This window comes from Bombus vosnesenskii, unplaced genomic scaffold, assembly GCF_011952255.1.
Source record: "Bombus vosnesenskii isolate JDL3184/JDL3185 unplaced genomic scaffold, Bvos_JDL3184-5_v1.1 scf7180000013431, whole genome shotgun sequence".
Taxonomy (NCBI): Eukaryota; Metazoa; Arthropoda; class Insecta; order Hymenoptera; family Apidae; genus Bombus; species Bombus vosnesenskii.
Window position 1 is genome coordinate 1,290,724 of NW_022883046.1, and position 15,597 is coordinate 1,306,320.

Genomic DNA, 15,597 nt, shown 5'->3' on the forward strand with positions numbered 1-15,597 from the left:
ACACCTGATCTCTAATAATAAAGCAATGGGATGTCTATCCCCTTGTGTTCTGTACTTGTGCTATCTTGCTATGCTGTACGTTTCGAATAATCTGTCTTAGCAACCTTACAACGTCCATCGATGAAATATCCGCCAGTATTCGAACCGACATCGTTACACTAGATAGATACAAGTTCGACGACACTACTCGATCGCGAGATTAATCGAGTAGGAGGCTCCTGCTCGGACTTCGCAGTAGCAATTAATTACGGCCGATTATCCGATTCCGTGTAGCTGTAGGCTTTCATTAAGAAACACTTATTTAACCTCTCCGTGAACCAGGCGGAGACTGAAGACGATCGTAGCTAATACGAATAATGAACTCTCAGACCCTCGAACTATTGCTCAACTTCGAAAGGAGTCGCGAACAACGGTTTCGATGAATTTTCCCATTTTTGTGGCAACAACGTTACGAAATAGGTAAGGCAAACCTATTTACACCGTCTTACAACGATGCTTTTATGGAAGGTCCGTGTAATAGCAATTAAGTGTACGTTCGAGTCATACTTCGTCCGTAATGCGTTCATGAATTACCGAAACTCGTTATCCAATATACGATAAAGTAGATAAAAAAAAAAGAAAGATCCGATCGATTAGGCTTATACGTGTACGTAATGGTTAAAAATAAATAAACACGTTTATTCTAATTGACGTGACAAGGTATTAACTCGTAATCGGTTCGATCGAAGTTCGTCGAAAAGCCGCATGTGCCTTGAAAGGAAAAAATATTCCAACGTAATCGAAAACAACGCTTCGGAAGAGTGGCATACCGAAGCACAATTGGAGATAAATTGGGACAATGAGAACATTCGTTCCCCGACTACACACATGGGATTTCGGAGCGTGTGATAACGGGGAACGATTGCTGGACGATCGTCCCTGGACATGAATTTGTTATGGAACGATGGAAAGGAAATCGCGATAAATGTTTTCCTGACGACAGCCCAAACAGGGAATTACGTGCTCACGTTTCTACGAACGTGGCACGTACTGAATTACGTACGCAAACCACGCGTACACGCCCCAAAAGAATTCTTTCGATAAAAGAGAACCGTTTGGCGAAAACGCTTGGTTATCACGCGCGATACATTCGTGAAATCGTTTCGTAAGTGAGACACTATCTACGTATGTGCATGTGCGTGGACAAAAGGAACAGCGCGTAACCCGTTTGTAAAAGCGGATTCTAATGTAAATGATTCTACATGGTCGAAACGCTAAGGAGGCGGGAAGCCTTGACTATCCACCACGATTCAATCCGGTAACAAAAGATCGGCGCGATATTAGACACACAAAGACACTTCAAGAAAGTTAGTCAATGTTAAATGAACAAAAAAGAAAAAAAAGAAAGAGAAATCAAAAACACTTTCAAAGTTCACAGACACGTGTTTGCGTCTATACATGGTTGCACTATACGCGCGAGAAAATTACAAGAATCGCGTAGGATTAAGAACTTTCTCGTATCGGACATTCGAGACTTTGGATCGGAGCTCGTCACGAGGCGCGAATTATTTTGCCCCGGCTATTTCCGAGGCTACTTCCGCGAAACATTCGGGTCAAACGGCAAAAGGTAAACGACCTCAAAAAAGATACTTCCGTTCACGGTATACTCTCAAACCGATACGAACTCTAGTTTACGCGATGCGTGTAATTCTCCGGTCTCCCTTTTCTCTCGATTTCTCCGCTTCTAACAAGCGGAATCTCGTTCTGACCGAGGAATATTCAAGGGAAGAGAACTCGGAGAATCGCACGTAGGGCTAGCTATTTCGTGCCGATTTGTCTCGATTCTCGGACGACAAAGACCAAGGGAGAAGCCAAAGCGAAGTCGATATAAAAAAAAAAGAAAAAATATGAAAACGAGAGAAAATAAAAAAACGTGTGTTCGGGACAATTGAAAAAGAAGTTTCTATTGGCAGGACGAGGAGGGTCAGGGGCAAGGTATTGGACGGGATCCAGCATCGGCATGCCAACTCTTCACCTACCGTGCGCCTCGATGAACATCGCCCAGCAACCCCAGAAAGCCTGAGTGCTGCCGGAACGGTGTTCTGTGGCCCCTTCCACCCGCCAATTTTCCCGTCCTTCCATCATCCACGAAAATCCATTTTCGTTCTGACCTTTGAACTTGGAAAGAGACTCCTCGTATCCGTGCTGCGATCTCTGCTCACGATGATGTTCCGCCACGGTATCGGCCGGATCGAAACCAAGCCTCTCCTTGTAATAAGCTTGAGTGGACATCTCGTTTAGCCAGTTAAGCTCGCTACAAGTCTTCTTAGGTTCTTTCGAAACCAGCCAACAACGAAACGATGTTTTCCCTGTTCATCGGGCCTTTGCTCTTTCTTTCTTTCTTCCTATATGTATAACAACCTTTATCTCCAACGAAACGCACACGTTCTCCCTTTTTACTAGGTTATCTTCTTTTCGTTCGCCAAGATACGCCACATGCACACGCGTACCAAGCACACTGTCCCGTTCCGTTTTTCTTTCTTGACACCGTGTCGACGTAAGAATAACTCCTTTCCTATGATCGGCAGTTTCCTTTCGCGGAAGCCTCTTGCTCGTATTTACATTAGTGGCTTGGAAACTACCACGGAACACTTTAAAAACGTTTCGTACAGAAACACTTACTAACGTAGGCTTATCTTAATGGAAGGTTTAATTATATGTATGGCACTTCGAGTCGACGGAAGACCTAGTTTCGTCCTTAATTATATTCACTTTCCACCCCTGTCGTTGCTACCGCGCGCACCCTTCGGTTTTCGTTTGTTTTCGGATCGAATAATTTTGACACTGGCTGTGGTGTTGCACTGTTGGAAGAACAGAGATGGTGTAAAGGTCGGACGACGATCGCGTAGCCAGACGGCCAGGGATGAACGAACGTAGGCACAACGCAATCGGATAGGAAGGAACTGGAGGGCGCGTCTGCGACACCGACGACACGGACAATGCGGACAACGAGAAGAACAGCTAATTTCGTTCCCCGTTTGTCCGTTCGGCCGTTCGCCCGCTCTCTAGACGCGAACGAAGCTTAACGAATCAACGACCGAATTTATCACGGCACGTCGCAGACGTAACCACTCAACGTTTCTCGGCCAAAGTGGCTCGGTGGTGCACCACGAGACGCCGGTAATCGGTCTTTCGCGGACCCCTAGTTCATCGTTCTCCTCGAGAGAGCGAAAGAGACTCCGACTATATCCGAGCAGACACGATAAATAGAAGAGCACGAGGTAATTTTCGTTACTCTCCCGCTCGACTTTCGCGCGACCAATTAAACCGAACGATTCTATTAGCGAGTATACGCGTCACTAACCCAACCAAGTATAGAATGTTAAAAAATACTTTGTAGAGTAGACTGTGGCCGATAAGCAAATGAAACTAAAGGAAACAAGACGAAATGAAAGGTATCGGAATTGGCAGGGATAGAGAAGCGAACGCGGTGGCAACGATCGAGCACGCGAGCGAATCAGCGATTGCACTAACGAACGAACAACCGGCTGTGGGTTGCGAGCGAGCGTACCAACGAACCAGCGAGCGATCTACCAAACTGACGGTCCACGAGACGATTGGTGACTGAGAGACACGGGTGCCACCCGGGGAAACCCAAGACCATCGGGATCTTCGTATATGGTAATAGAAGCAACAGCACGTGGGTGTCGTCTTCTGGATCGAAGCGAAAACTAACAACGCCAATTGCAACACATCGACATCGGGCCCTTGCTAATCCTACCGGCCTTCGAATTTAGATTGCTCGAATCGAGTTTGCGTGTTGTTTGCCCTCTTTCATCCATTCAATCACCTGTCCCGCGTTCAGTTACGCGTATCGCTACCAACCACGGTCACGCCCTGTTTGAACTTTGAACACCGATATCAAAAGCCGTGAATGGATCTCGTTGTTCCTTGGTATTCCGTTAATATTTTCGACAAAGTTAGACGGCTGGCGCACCGCGTCCAATACGAAACGTCAAACGTGATCGTACGAAATCCAAAATCGCGGGGCTCGGATCGGACTCGACTCGACTCTGGCCGGTTCTCTCTAGGACAGACGGAATTAGATGCGAATAGAAAATAGAGTAACGCGTGTCACGCGCCACGCGATGTTAGGCGAACTCCTTCTAACCGTGTCCGTCGCATTGGTTAAACGACGCGACGTATAGAAAGTTCGAGAGAAAGTACCCCGCGCGCACGTAACGCGCGAACAGAGCAGTCACATCTCTCGTCGATGAAATTTTGTTAGAAGAACTAGTGAAAGGGGGAACGCGACGTGCCAGTTGCTCCTCAACCGGATTCTTCCACGGAAACTCCGACATCTGTCTCAACAACGGGTTCCTTTTAAGAAGAAGCAGAACACGTAAGAATACGAGATAACGAAACTCGTGAAACGATCGATGACATCACGACAGATCGAAACGCAAAGCATGCTCTTTCTGCTCCCCACCCAACGTATCTTACACCACCTACGATCTCTTGGTTCTCCGGTGAACGATATCGCTTCCTAACGCGAAACCAGCCACGCAGAAAAATAGCAAAGGAACGATAGCCGGAACGATAAACGAGTAAGTAAGAAGCTGCGGAGAAAAGCGGACGAAGAATGAAGAAGGAGGAAGCGCGTGTACACGCATCGGATCGGCATAATGCGAGCTGCTAGAGGGGGCTGGCTTGGCGGCATTCTTGTGGCAACGGCGTAGCAATATAACGGGTCCATAGTCGGCTCACGGAGGACTTCTCGAGGGCTCTTGGAAGCCGAGAAGACTCTCTCCACCGGTCGTATAGTTCGGTTCAACCTTGAGCTGCACGCGGCAAAGCGTGGCTCACGCCGCTGTAAAGAGTCGCGCGTGCGAGACTTCTTTTCCTCTCCTTCGGTGTGTTTTCACAAGCCACCTCCGCGTCCCTTCGTTTTACCACGACGACACCATCCTTCTTTCCCTTGCTACTTCGCCGCCGGAAACCCCACCTATCTTCGCATCTATCGTAACCACCGCCTCGAGTCAAATGACAAAACAGCCATCGATTCTCCGACAGCTAGAAGCATCTTTCTCGCTTTGCTCATCCGCTGTCCCAGTTACGTCCTACTTATGAACGCACACAGTCGATGTGCTACCCGATAACTCTTTTGCATCGTATCCATTCCGATCGCTATCCATTCCACGATACGTAATTCTAGTATATCGATTACGAATCGACCCTTGTGTGAACGCAGTTTGACCCTCGCGCGAACCGATCGACCGTCTCGCGAGTCTTCTTAGCCTCGAACTTGATACATCGAATCGCTAGCAAAAATACGAATGAAGAAACGAGGAACGCCTTGCAGACGACCTTCGCGGAATTCTACGAAGTCCTGGATCCTAAATTCCGACTGGTAGATAAATTTTCGGCTGACCTTTCTCGGCGCAAAACGGAGAATCCTCGAGACCGCCCGTTAAAGTCGAGCGTTTCAGCTAATAGAGCCTCCGGTTCACTCTAAACTCTGTTCCTGTTTCACGAGGCAACACAAACTGGTTTTCGAGATTGCGAACATGATCTCGGAGCCGTATATGAAATGGAACATTCGATATTCAACGCGATTCCGTAAAATAGAACGAGATATCGATTCACGCGTTTTCGCTGTTTCTCGACGTGAATTCGCGTAATCTGAGTTTATGTGGTTCCTCGTTTATCGAATAATAATAAATGATAAATCTTCCGACGTTCGCGCAATCATTGCAACTGCGTCATCAAGAATCAACCGGAAAGAGGAAAAAGGCAAAAATCGGTGCGTGTATCGGGGAAAGGTGGGTCAGTCGATAACCGTGTGTCACGATACGATTTCGCACCCTCAAAGACTTTTAGTCGCGACTCGATAAACTCGACGTGCTTCACAACGATAAAACTTACTTGCACTTTCGTGGATTTGTTAACGCAACAACCAAATACGGCTTTCGGTGCGAACACGCTGGAGGTCGCAGATACGAAGGTGGGGCGATGTACTAACCGAACGGGTAGACGGAGAGAGCGAGAGAGAGAAAAAGAGAGAGAGAAAGAGTGACGACAACGATAACGAGAACGAATCGGCTCGAGAATAGATGGATCCGTGTGTGATGACGATGAACGAAAACAAAGAAAGCAGAAGGGGAAGACAGTCCAGGTGGTGAACGGCAAGTTGGAGGGGAAAGATAGAAAATCTGAATGAAAATCAGCCAAGGACCGATCAAACGAGAAACGAAGTGTTTGTTGAAGCAGATATAAGTATGTGTAAGCAGATATAAGTATGTATAAGTATATAAGTATGTGTAAGTGTGCCAGAGGACGGGGAGATAACGAGGGATAAGCAGGGAGGGTATTACGAGTGTGAGACAGAATAATTGACATTCCGTTTGAACACGAGGGACGTGGCAGTGCTCAATTACGCCGGGCGCAGTAATTTGGCAAGAAAACACGTGACTTGTTCCGCTTTCGAGTATCACGCGCTTTCCATGGTTTCAGTGTACACTTTTCTTGGAAGGAACGATGGGAATTCAGAAGCAGAGGTCACTCACGCGACTTCTCGCGTCTAGTTAGGCACAATAATAATAGTCGCACTTACACGAGATAACGTTTCTTCGTGTTTCAATTATGCTCGAAACGGCGAAACCAGGGTACAAAGACGGATCAACTGGCTACGACCGATTCGGGCCAGAGAATAGGCCGATCGGACCAAATTAAGAAATTCCACGTACACGCGGGGACACATAAGCGCGGACTCATACGTGATTGTGCGCGGTGTTTCTCGCGAAGCCGGTTTGTCATAGAGTTCCAACAGCCTGCAATTATTACGCAATCCCCGTATTCGATGAAAACGACTTTCTTCTGATTTACTCGCTGCTGAAACCGCCACGTCTATCTATATACATTCCCGTTCAAAAGTACGAGGGCTCGTATCGTTTTCGAACGTGTTTCGATTTGTAATTAAAATTTCCAATATTAAAGCACACTTTGAACGTTTATAGACATAAACCGCAAATTCCGCACTCAGTCTGTTGGTTTAAAAGTTTTGGACACGAGAAGAAGACCACAGAGAAGTTTTGGAGCAATTTAAATTGTCATGCTCGAAATACATAAAAAAAAAATTAATAAGATCATACCTAACGCAATAAACAAATAGCCAGAATGTCGAAAATGCTAACTACAAATGTGGTAATGAAAGTACGAGACAGATATTTAATTCAGTTCATTAATTATATCCACAAGTTTAAGCATATATTTGTTGTGATGATCCAAGTATCATATTTTTGAACGGGAGTGTATGTATACATATACACTGGTCGCGCGGCGTGGTATTCCTCGCTGATCGTACAGACACCTCTCGACATTCTTGTCCCATTGATAGCTCTATTCTTACGTCAACCCACCCCGTGACATGTCTTATGTTTCGGCGATCGGATTTCAGGCTATTATGAAGCTTGCTTGACACGCTACCGACTTAAAGGGAACGAAACGAATGATACGAACCAACTGTGACTAGTTCGTCTTTCAAACAGGGGGAATTCTAGGAACTGAAGCTTGGAACGACGAAGGAAAACAAAAAGGGAGAAACACGAACGATTGTAATCTTGAATGAACCCTTGCGATAATATCGATATACGCATTTGTCGTTTGCTGAATCAGACGCTTAATCGTTCAGACTCAATATGCCGTTTCGTGATTACCAACAACGCGGTTACTAATGGAAGGGGCAACAGAGAGACCCGAGTGGGAACGATCGAGCGAGTAAGTATACGAGCCTATATCGGAGGAAGAAAGAAAAAGCGAGACAGAGAGAGGGAGACAGCCGGAGTCAGAGACAGAGGTAGTAGAGCTGGGAGGTGCCACAAAACGAAGCGTGACTCACGGAACGCCTCGTGTTTTGCTCACAGTCCGAGTTTGCCGAAATTTTTCACTGAATATCTATATATTCCACGTCAACGCGGGCCAATATTCTCAACCATACACCGAACTGATCGAACAATTTCCTGTCACGTGTCAAATGCAACAAGGAACACCCACGAGATCGCGAGAGTAGTTCCTTCTTCGATATCAAACGTCCTTTCGATTGTCGCACTGGATATCAATCGTCGCGTTATCGATCTAGTTATCAGCTGATACGTTATCAACCCTTGACAAGCTAACATCACGTCACGATAACGGTGTTCGTTCCTTCGTTCATCACACTATTCGATCGTCGTGAACGCTTTGTTGCGACAACATTCGCGCGCGAGCTTTGACATCGGAAAACATATACATATATAGACGTCGACGACAGTGTCGACGTAATTCCCAAACAACTGACAGAGTAATAAACAAACCAAACCGATCGTTCGTCCTGCAGTCCGACCCAAACCAACCAACCGACCGACCGCCGCTACTCGAGACGTGGCACTGGAATTCTTGGTAGAACGTACCGCACGACAACGTTGACGAAGTCGACGCGCGTATCCGGAACCCCGCCGTAACACGGCCAGGTAGCTGTAGGCCGTACGACGAGGACGGAGAGACTCGTGGCGAGAGGAACGCGCGCACACGCTCGCGCCGGAGAAACGGTTGAACGGAGAAAGACGGAAAGGTGGACCGAGAAGGATGAATGGGCCGAGGAAAGAGGAGCAACGGACGGATAAGGAACAGCGAGACGAACGCAGAGGAGGACCGAACCGAGCAAAAGGAGGAATGGCAACGAGACGCATGAAGGGAGAGAACGAGAGAGAATAGGAAGGGAGGGAGAATAAAGAGGAAAGAGGAGGGGAGGGGACAGAAAGGGGAGAGAAGGAGAGCGAGCGAGCGGCTTGCGAGTTGGAGAAGACGCGATTTGCCGCTCCGTCGTGTAGAGCACGTCGCCTCGACACAGACTGCGGCGGCCTGGACAACTGCCGCCCACCCAAGCTGCCTCTACCTCAAGCCTCGAGGTTCCAGAACCTACTCCTCGCATGCCCCGCCATTGCAGCTCGTTCATCCTTCACTTTCTCCGTTCGTTGAACAGAGAAATCGACACGTCGAGGGTCGGGGTGAAACCGCCTGAGAGCCGAACAGAGACGGGACCAAGAGACAGATGCGATAGACAAAGACCAGACAAGGCCTCTGTCTTTTTGACAGCGATGTACTCCGCCGCCGTGGAATAGCTGCCGTTACAAACAGGTTCGTAGGGCAGGTCACGTAACGACAGGGGCGCGCCGTGCAAAATACCGCGAATCACGAATTCAATGCACCGAACACTGTGTGCCAAACAGGACAAGGATTGTTCGCGTTTCACGCGTGAATACGATCGCGTTCTGATATTCATTCAATGCGGTAATCCTCTACCGTTTACCGTTTCGAAGAGAATTTTTCGACCTCCCTGGCTAAAGAGAAGATCGCGAGTAAGAAAACGACGCCGTATCCTAGCCGCGGGAGAACCCGACGCTAGCGTGAGAATTCTTGCGATCTGGCGCCCGGCCAAATGTACCTCATTTTTTCTTCGTCGATCATTCCTAACGTCGCCGATATTCTACCTCTTGTTTATGCTCGCGGTGAAACTCGACGGCAAACGCGGCGTCGCCGCTAACAGATGTGCACACTAAATATGTGACTCTCGCCCTGATCGCTAATCCTGCTCGCAATCACAAATGCACAAATTTATCGATATATCTTCGAAAGTTTATCTTATCAAGATACATGATAACATTTGCGTCGTGTAAAATTATCCAACTATGTTGCGACTAACTCGTTGACAGAAACTAGGTATCGGCTATTGTCCCAGTACAAAGGTGGATGAGTAAGTACTCAAGTCAGTGATTAAGGAATCGATTACCCTGAATAACTGTTCATTGCGATTTAACGGCCGATGTACCGTTTAATTTCCGTTTTTTTTTTATGATAATCCCTACAATAAGTTAAATGCCAAGTGTAATCAACGATGTTCACGGCTATAATTTTAAAGAGACTCAACTCCAAATAATCTTCTTACAAACTACCAAAAATTCTCGGCGTATCCTCGATATACTGATACTTGATGGCCATTTGTATATAAATTTAAATGACAGCTTCTCGCTGGACAAGGAGTGACCCAGCTGAAAACTGGAAAGAAAATAATTCGGTCGAACCGTTAGACCTCGAAAGCGTGAACAGATATACAAACACACCAAGGGTCGAAATGATCTGAATTTCAATATGAGAGGCCTAAGCCTCTTGTAAGCCGATACATGTATTGGGCACACAGCTATTTACAGCTTCTAATCTCATCGGTTTTCCGGACGATGATCCAAGTCCTCACAAACGAATTTTCGCGACTTTACCAAATAGAACCGTTGGTACGAGTTGAATGCACGCCTGCAGGTACCAATTCGTCTCAAATGAAATAATTTCCACTCTTCTAACGTTATATCGTAATGTCTACTACATATTCGATGAGTTCGAAGAGCGGTTCATCGTTCCCGACTCATGGCCTGGATCCCACCGGGCAACTTTTTACCTGTTACCTTAATTTTTTTTTATCTTCCCTGCCTTGTTGGCATGTACACACGGATTCCTAACTGTACCGCCGATCGCCATGAAGATTACTCCACGAAATATATATTAAATCCCAGTTTGCGCCAAAGAAATTTAGTCTGATCTTGAACGCCGAATTGGTAGATTGGAACGTATTCGTCCGGGTTAACGCTACAGATGTTGGTCCGTGTAACGTTCTACTGGTTCCTCAAAGACAAGAATCCTCGAGGAACAAGGGAGTGCGCGATGAAGAAGTCTTACAAAGCAGGTAAGCAAGGAAACGGAGAGAGTATCTCTCAATTGTCAGACGAATTAGTTTCATGAAGTTAATTAGGCCGCCGTCTGTCCTTTCGGTTCGAGAGATACTCGCGTGTTACACGCAGGTCTTTACTCGTTCTGAAAAGTTCTCCCGCGAAAAATACAATACGAAACACGGATGCATCGACCTCTTCAGATACTTCGGGTACCCCGGGACATCTAGCGAGCGGCTTGTGAAGCCCTGTACGTAGGCAAAGAAAACCAGACATCGTAACAAATGTACGACTAACAGGTGCAAAAACAATGCACCGGTTAAAATTCTGTTTCCACCTTCGACTTTCGAAACTCGTCGTATATCTGTATTTTCCTTTTCAACTATTGGCATTAAAATACTCGACAATTTCGTGGAAAAGCAAGCGAACTGTGCTATTCTATTCTATTCTATTCTATTCTATTCTATTCTATTCTATTCTATTCTATTCTATTCTATTCTATTCTATTCTATTCTATTCTACTCTATTCTATTAGGATCGGGATTCAATATTAGAAAAGAAATATCTCGAACGATCTGTAAATGACACCACAGCGGAGCGTATCTAAACGAAACGAGTTTGCCGCGAGGAAGGAAGTAACGAAGAGGAAGGAAAAAAAGTTGTAAGAGCAAAAAGAAGGAAGGGGGAAGAAGACGTTCTCGAGGCTGGGGCATCGAACCATGACCCGAGCACCTGTTGCCGCCTCCACGCTCCTAGATTAATGCGGACCGACCTAACCTGCCGCCTCCGCTCACTACTTGCCATCGCGTAGGCATAGTGAACTAGTACTAACCTCTCTGACGAACATCTTATGGACCGTGACCGGTGAAAAGCATGGTCGTGAGTTCATCGACGCGACGACGTGGTTGGATCGTTAGCCGCATATTGCTCGGTTGTCTGCTCTCTTTGATCGCGACACAAGTGTCTTCATTCATCGTTCTCGACCGGAACGCGTTCAATGTGGTTAAAAGTCGTTTCGCCAGCCGAGATTCGCTCGCGTTCTCGGAAAACCATAAATTAATACAGCGGGGGGAGAAACGGCGTGAGTCTTGAGAGCAGAGAGGCAATTGAGAGAATCGGCCGCCGGTACTTGATAGAACAACGGTTACTAGAGCATTCACGATAGCGTACCAATAGGTCGTTATAATTAGAAACAATTATGCTCGCGTGCCCGAGATGCGATACTTCAATACTGGCTCCCACCTACGGTATATTTACGAGATAACGAGAGTTACGTTACGTCGATCGAACACCATTTTAACGACGCTACGCGAAAATGGTGCGGAACCAAGCAGACCGCGCGCGCCGTTGCTTTTGTGAGCGTGAATCAGAGCCTGTAATTTCACGAATCGGATATGTCCTACATGCATACGTTCATATGCATACACACGATTGTCCTATGCTCGTCGAGGAAGGAAAAAAAAGACTAGCGGACTCGATAATCGTGGAAGAGGTCCGTTTTACCGAGGTTTCGTTGCATGTACGGAGGGATAAAATTGATTCGAAGACTTAAGCGTCGCGAAGAACGACTTGCGACAGAGGCACGCAAACTGAATGAAAAATCTCTCACGGTAAGATGATCAGCAAACTGCAATCCGATATTTATCGAATGGTGTCGAGTATCTATTCCTGGTCAACATCCCGCGTCGAAGGTCGACGCAAGATAGTACCGCAAACGATTCTTGTTTCCTACATCAGAAGAATTTATAACGCAGCTAATTTCTTATAACTTCTTCTATCTATGTACATATATACGTGACTGTACGTGTATCAGTTTTCCAATCGGTCAATTCACGGAGAGTAACAGACGATACGATGCGATCATATAAGTCCAAATATACCATACTTTCCTCCTTTAACGAAACTCTTATGCGCTAATCGATACGATCGATAAGGGGTACTCGGGGAAGAATCGGCAGGAAAGTAATAGAAGGGGTCAGAAAAGCTACATCAATTATTAGCGTCATTATTGATTCGAACGCACGTTCCGACGATTTATTAGTATGCTCGATTAATATCATCCGATTTGAAAAATAAGAGTAGATGATTTACCATCGATATAGTCGTTAATTCACTCATTATATGCTAACATTCTGGTCGATTACGTACATGTTGTCGATCAGTAGTACGACGGTCGGTGTTGTCGTGGCAAACGTCATCACCGTTTAACGTAATTCACCACACTCGTATATATAATGAGGTCCATTTTATAACTGATCGAATAGCTCGTATAGTTCGTGAACGCATGGTGTTTAAACTCATTTTATACATCGAAAACGAAATTTAAAATACATTTACTTTTTCTTCCTCGGCAAAACAGCAAACCTCGTGTAATATATACTCGCGAATCGAACTTGGAACGAAAACGAAAGGCGGAAGGCGAAACATCGCGCCATAGAGAATTTAAGTACGTAACCGGCTTATGAAAACGGAAACTGGAAACACTGATTGACACTTACCGGCAATCCGTAAGACGGCTCTGTCAGCAGGATCGAGCTGCAGGATACTCAGCGGTTTATCCTTTACCCATTCCTTTAGACTTCCGTCCAGCTCGAACTCCATTCTCTAAAACTGTGTAATTGAAACTTCTTTTGTTTTTTACACCATATTCGTGCAACTCCTCTTTTGCTCGGCACTGTTTCACAACCACTTGGCAATTTCACAACCGCAACACACAAGAGAGCTGCAAAGTATTACGTCGTCTACGTTCAATAATGTTGCCGAGGGCAGCGGCGAATAGTGCACCAAACTAAGTCGCCGTGTTATCGACAGCGGGCAGCTGGCAACTTTGCACGCGATATTAGATACGACATTCTTTTTTATTACTCTCTTCCTCTGCGATATAGATCACGCTAGCAGCGTTTTTCCCTTTTTTCTTTCTCTCTGTTTCGAGATGAATGGCTTTGTTGTTGAAAATAGTTTCAACCGAACGAAAAGCACGTGGAACTCGTATCCAGCATGCTGCGCGTTTATTTACTGTACACGACGCCGCTGTAGGGTAGAGTAGTGTATCGCTGCGTAGAAGTGCACGAACTGCACCGGCGGAACGGAAGGAAGAGAGGTGGCAAGGAGACGAACGAACAGGGAAAGCGTACGCGATGTCTGGCGTCCTTTTGATACTCGCTGATACGTATAGCAGTTACTTTAGCCAGCAACGTAACATGCTTCCAGCACGCCGATCATCAGCAATGCTTCGTATCTTCGTCGTCAGCGGCGCTTAGGTCAGGTTAGATTTGGTCGAAAACAGTTAAGTCAGGCTCGAGTTCGTAGACACGGCCATAAATTCCCGTCGTTGTTTCTATGTTTCACAACCTTTGCCACCAACTCAAGATTCTTTCGTATTTCACACGTCAAAATATCGTAGTCTAGTTCCACCGCCCTCGCTGTCTTCGATATTATCCCCCTTCCGAAACATTCTATAAATATGAAAAAGAATATTTTTAGTTCTTCCTATTCCTTCTTCCTTTTTTTCGTTCATAACATTAATAGCAAATAGTACAAAAGTATGTATGTATTTAGTTTTCAAAATACCCACGACATATGCGTGTCCAGAGGAGACGGGGCAAACAATATTGCATTAATATTTTAGTACTCGAATTATGACTCATGTGGGGAAAGTAATGCTTCCTGTCGTATAGCGCTTTCTAAGGATGTCCGAAATATCATGAAACTTCATTTAACAAACGAGTGCTGATTGTGCTAATAACGATATTTAACGCGTTTCCTATTTAATTTCAGTACATGCTAAATACATGCATCAACGGTGCAAAAGATAGATCGAGAGAGATCCGATACAAAGAACCGGAAGCGGATGTGGTAACGTATCAAGTCGAACTAATTCTCAGGCGACGTTAAAAAAAATTGAAACATGCGTAAATTCTTCGATGTACAGCTCACCATTCTATTTTCAAACGGGGTTAGTTGCTTATACGCATATGTGTATATTTGTGCTAGAAACAAGCGAAACCCTCAGGACATTTTATTATCTATTTAACAATGATTCTATTGCAGTCAGAGGTAAAATAATCCGATTTCATTTGAAATGCTTGTTCTGATGGTTATTGATTGGAACACTTATATACGACGAAATATTTTTACAAATGAAGCTTTTCATGGTTTTAGTTAATTTCCTTTTCACTTCAAATGAAAAAAATATCCGTTTTTTGTATATTCACAACTCAAAAGACTTCAGTTTATGGTGCACGAAACCATGCGAAATAATTTTCCTCTCTTCTTTCCTCCGTCTCTTCTGTACTTCAAATTTAAGAATGTCGGATGCAAAATCACAACAAATACTTTTATACGTCTTTCTGATAAATAATCAAACACTTGAAAACACTTTTGCTTCAAAACATCCTTGTTGATTGAAACAAAGATGTAATTTGGTTATTCTCGAGTTAAACTTAACCTAACAGTTCAGAAAACGTAAAACAGAACACAGTCAGTAATATTGCAACAAAGTGACACTAAATTCTTTCAGTTTGCGCATCACGAAGATGTACACGATACTCTAGAAGAAACGTTATCATAAAATTCAGAAGTTTTCTACTCAAACGAGAAAGATGTACAAGCAATGTACATAATATCAAGAATCAGCGACATCTGCGGAAAACATTCTGCAAGTAACTAATCAAGATAACCGTTTCACCAAAAATAATGAAATGTAACTGTGATTCAGTCGAACATATCTGTTGAAAACTTGAAACAAATAATCAACTTTATGTAATACAATGTGGATGAACTGATATATTATCTCTTTTTAATCTATTTCCTCTAACAAAAGTACGAAGTCATTGAAATCCTTACAATATTAACGATTCGACAG

General features: G+C 45.0%; 1 protein-coding gene, 1 long non-coding RNA gene and 1 pseudogene across 46 annotated transcripts in view; 2 read left to right on the plus strand and 1 right to left on the minus strand.

The window, feature by feature from the left end:
* The window catches only part of LOC117238073 (microtubule-actin cross-linking factor 1), a 52,170-nt gene that overhangs the window by 36,257 nt on the left and 316 nt on the right, over window positions 1-15,597 (minus strand). For 20 of the 45 annotated variants that reach the window (XR_004494110.1, XR_004494109.1, XM_033502661.1 and 17 more), the window contains exons 1-2: window positions 8,427-8,856; window positions 2,019-2,840 (exon numbers count right to left, since the gene is read on the minus strand). Coding sequence is in view for 42 of the 45 variants with exons in the window: in XM_033502661.1 (XP_033358552.1) it covers window positions 2,019-2,271 (253 nt within the window). In the remaining 3 variants the exon portion in view is untranslated. The other 25 variants (XM_033502690.1, XM_033502686.1, XM_033502687.1 and 22 more) reach the window with 9 other exon arrangements.
* On the plus strand, window positions 5,896-7,115 carry LOC117238094. Its single transcript, XR_004494116.1, has 2 exons — window positions 5,896-6,261; window positions 6,305-7,115. It is a non-coding gene; the product is annotated as an uncharacterized LOC117238094 (long non-coding RNA).
* Window positions 11,265-15,519, plus strand: LOC117238091 (annotated as a pseudogene).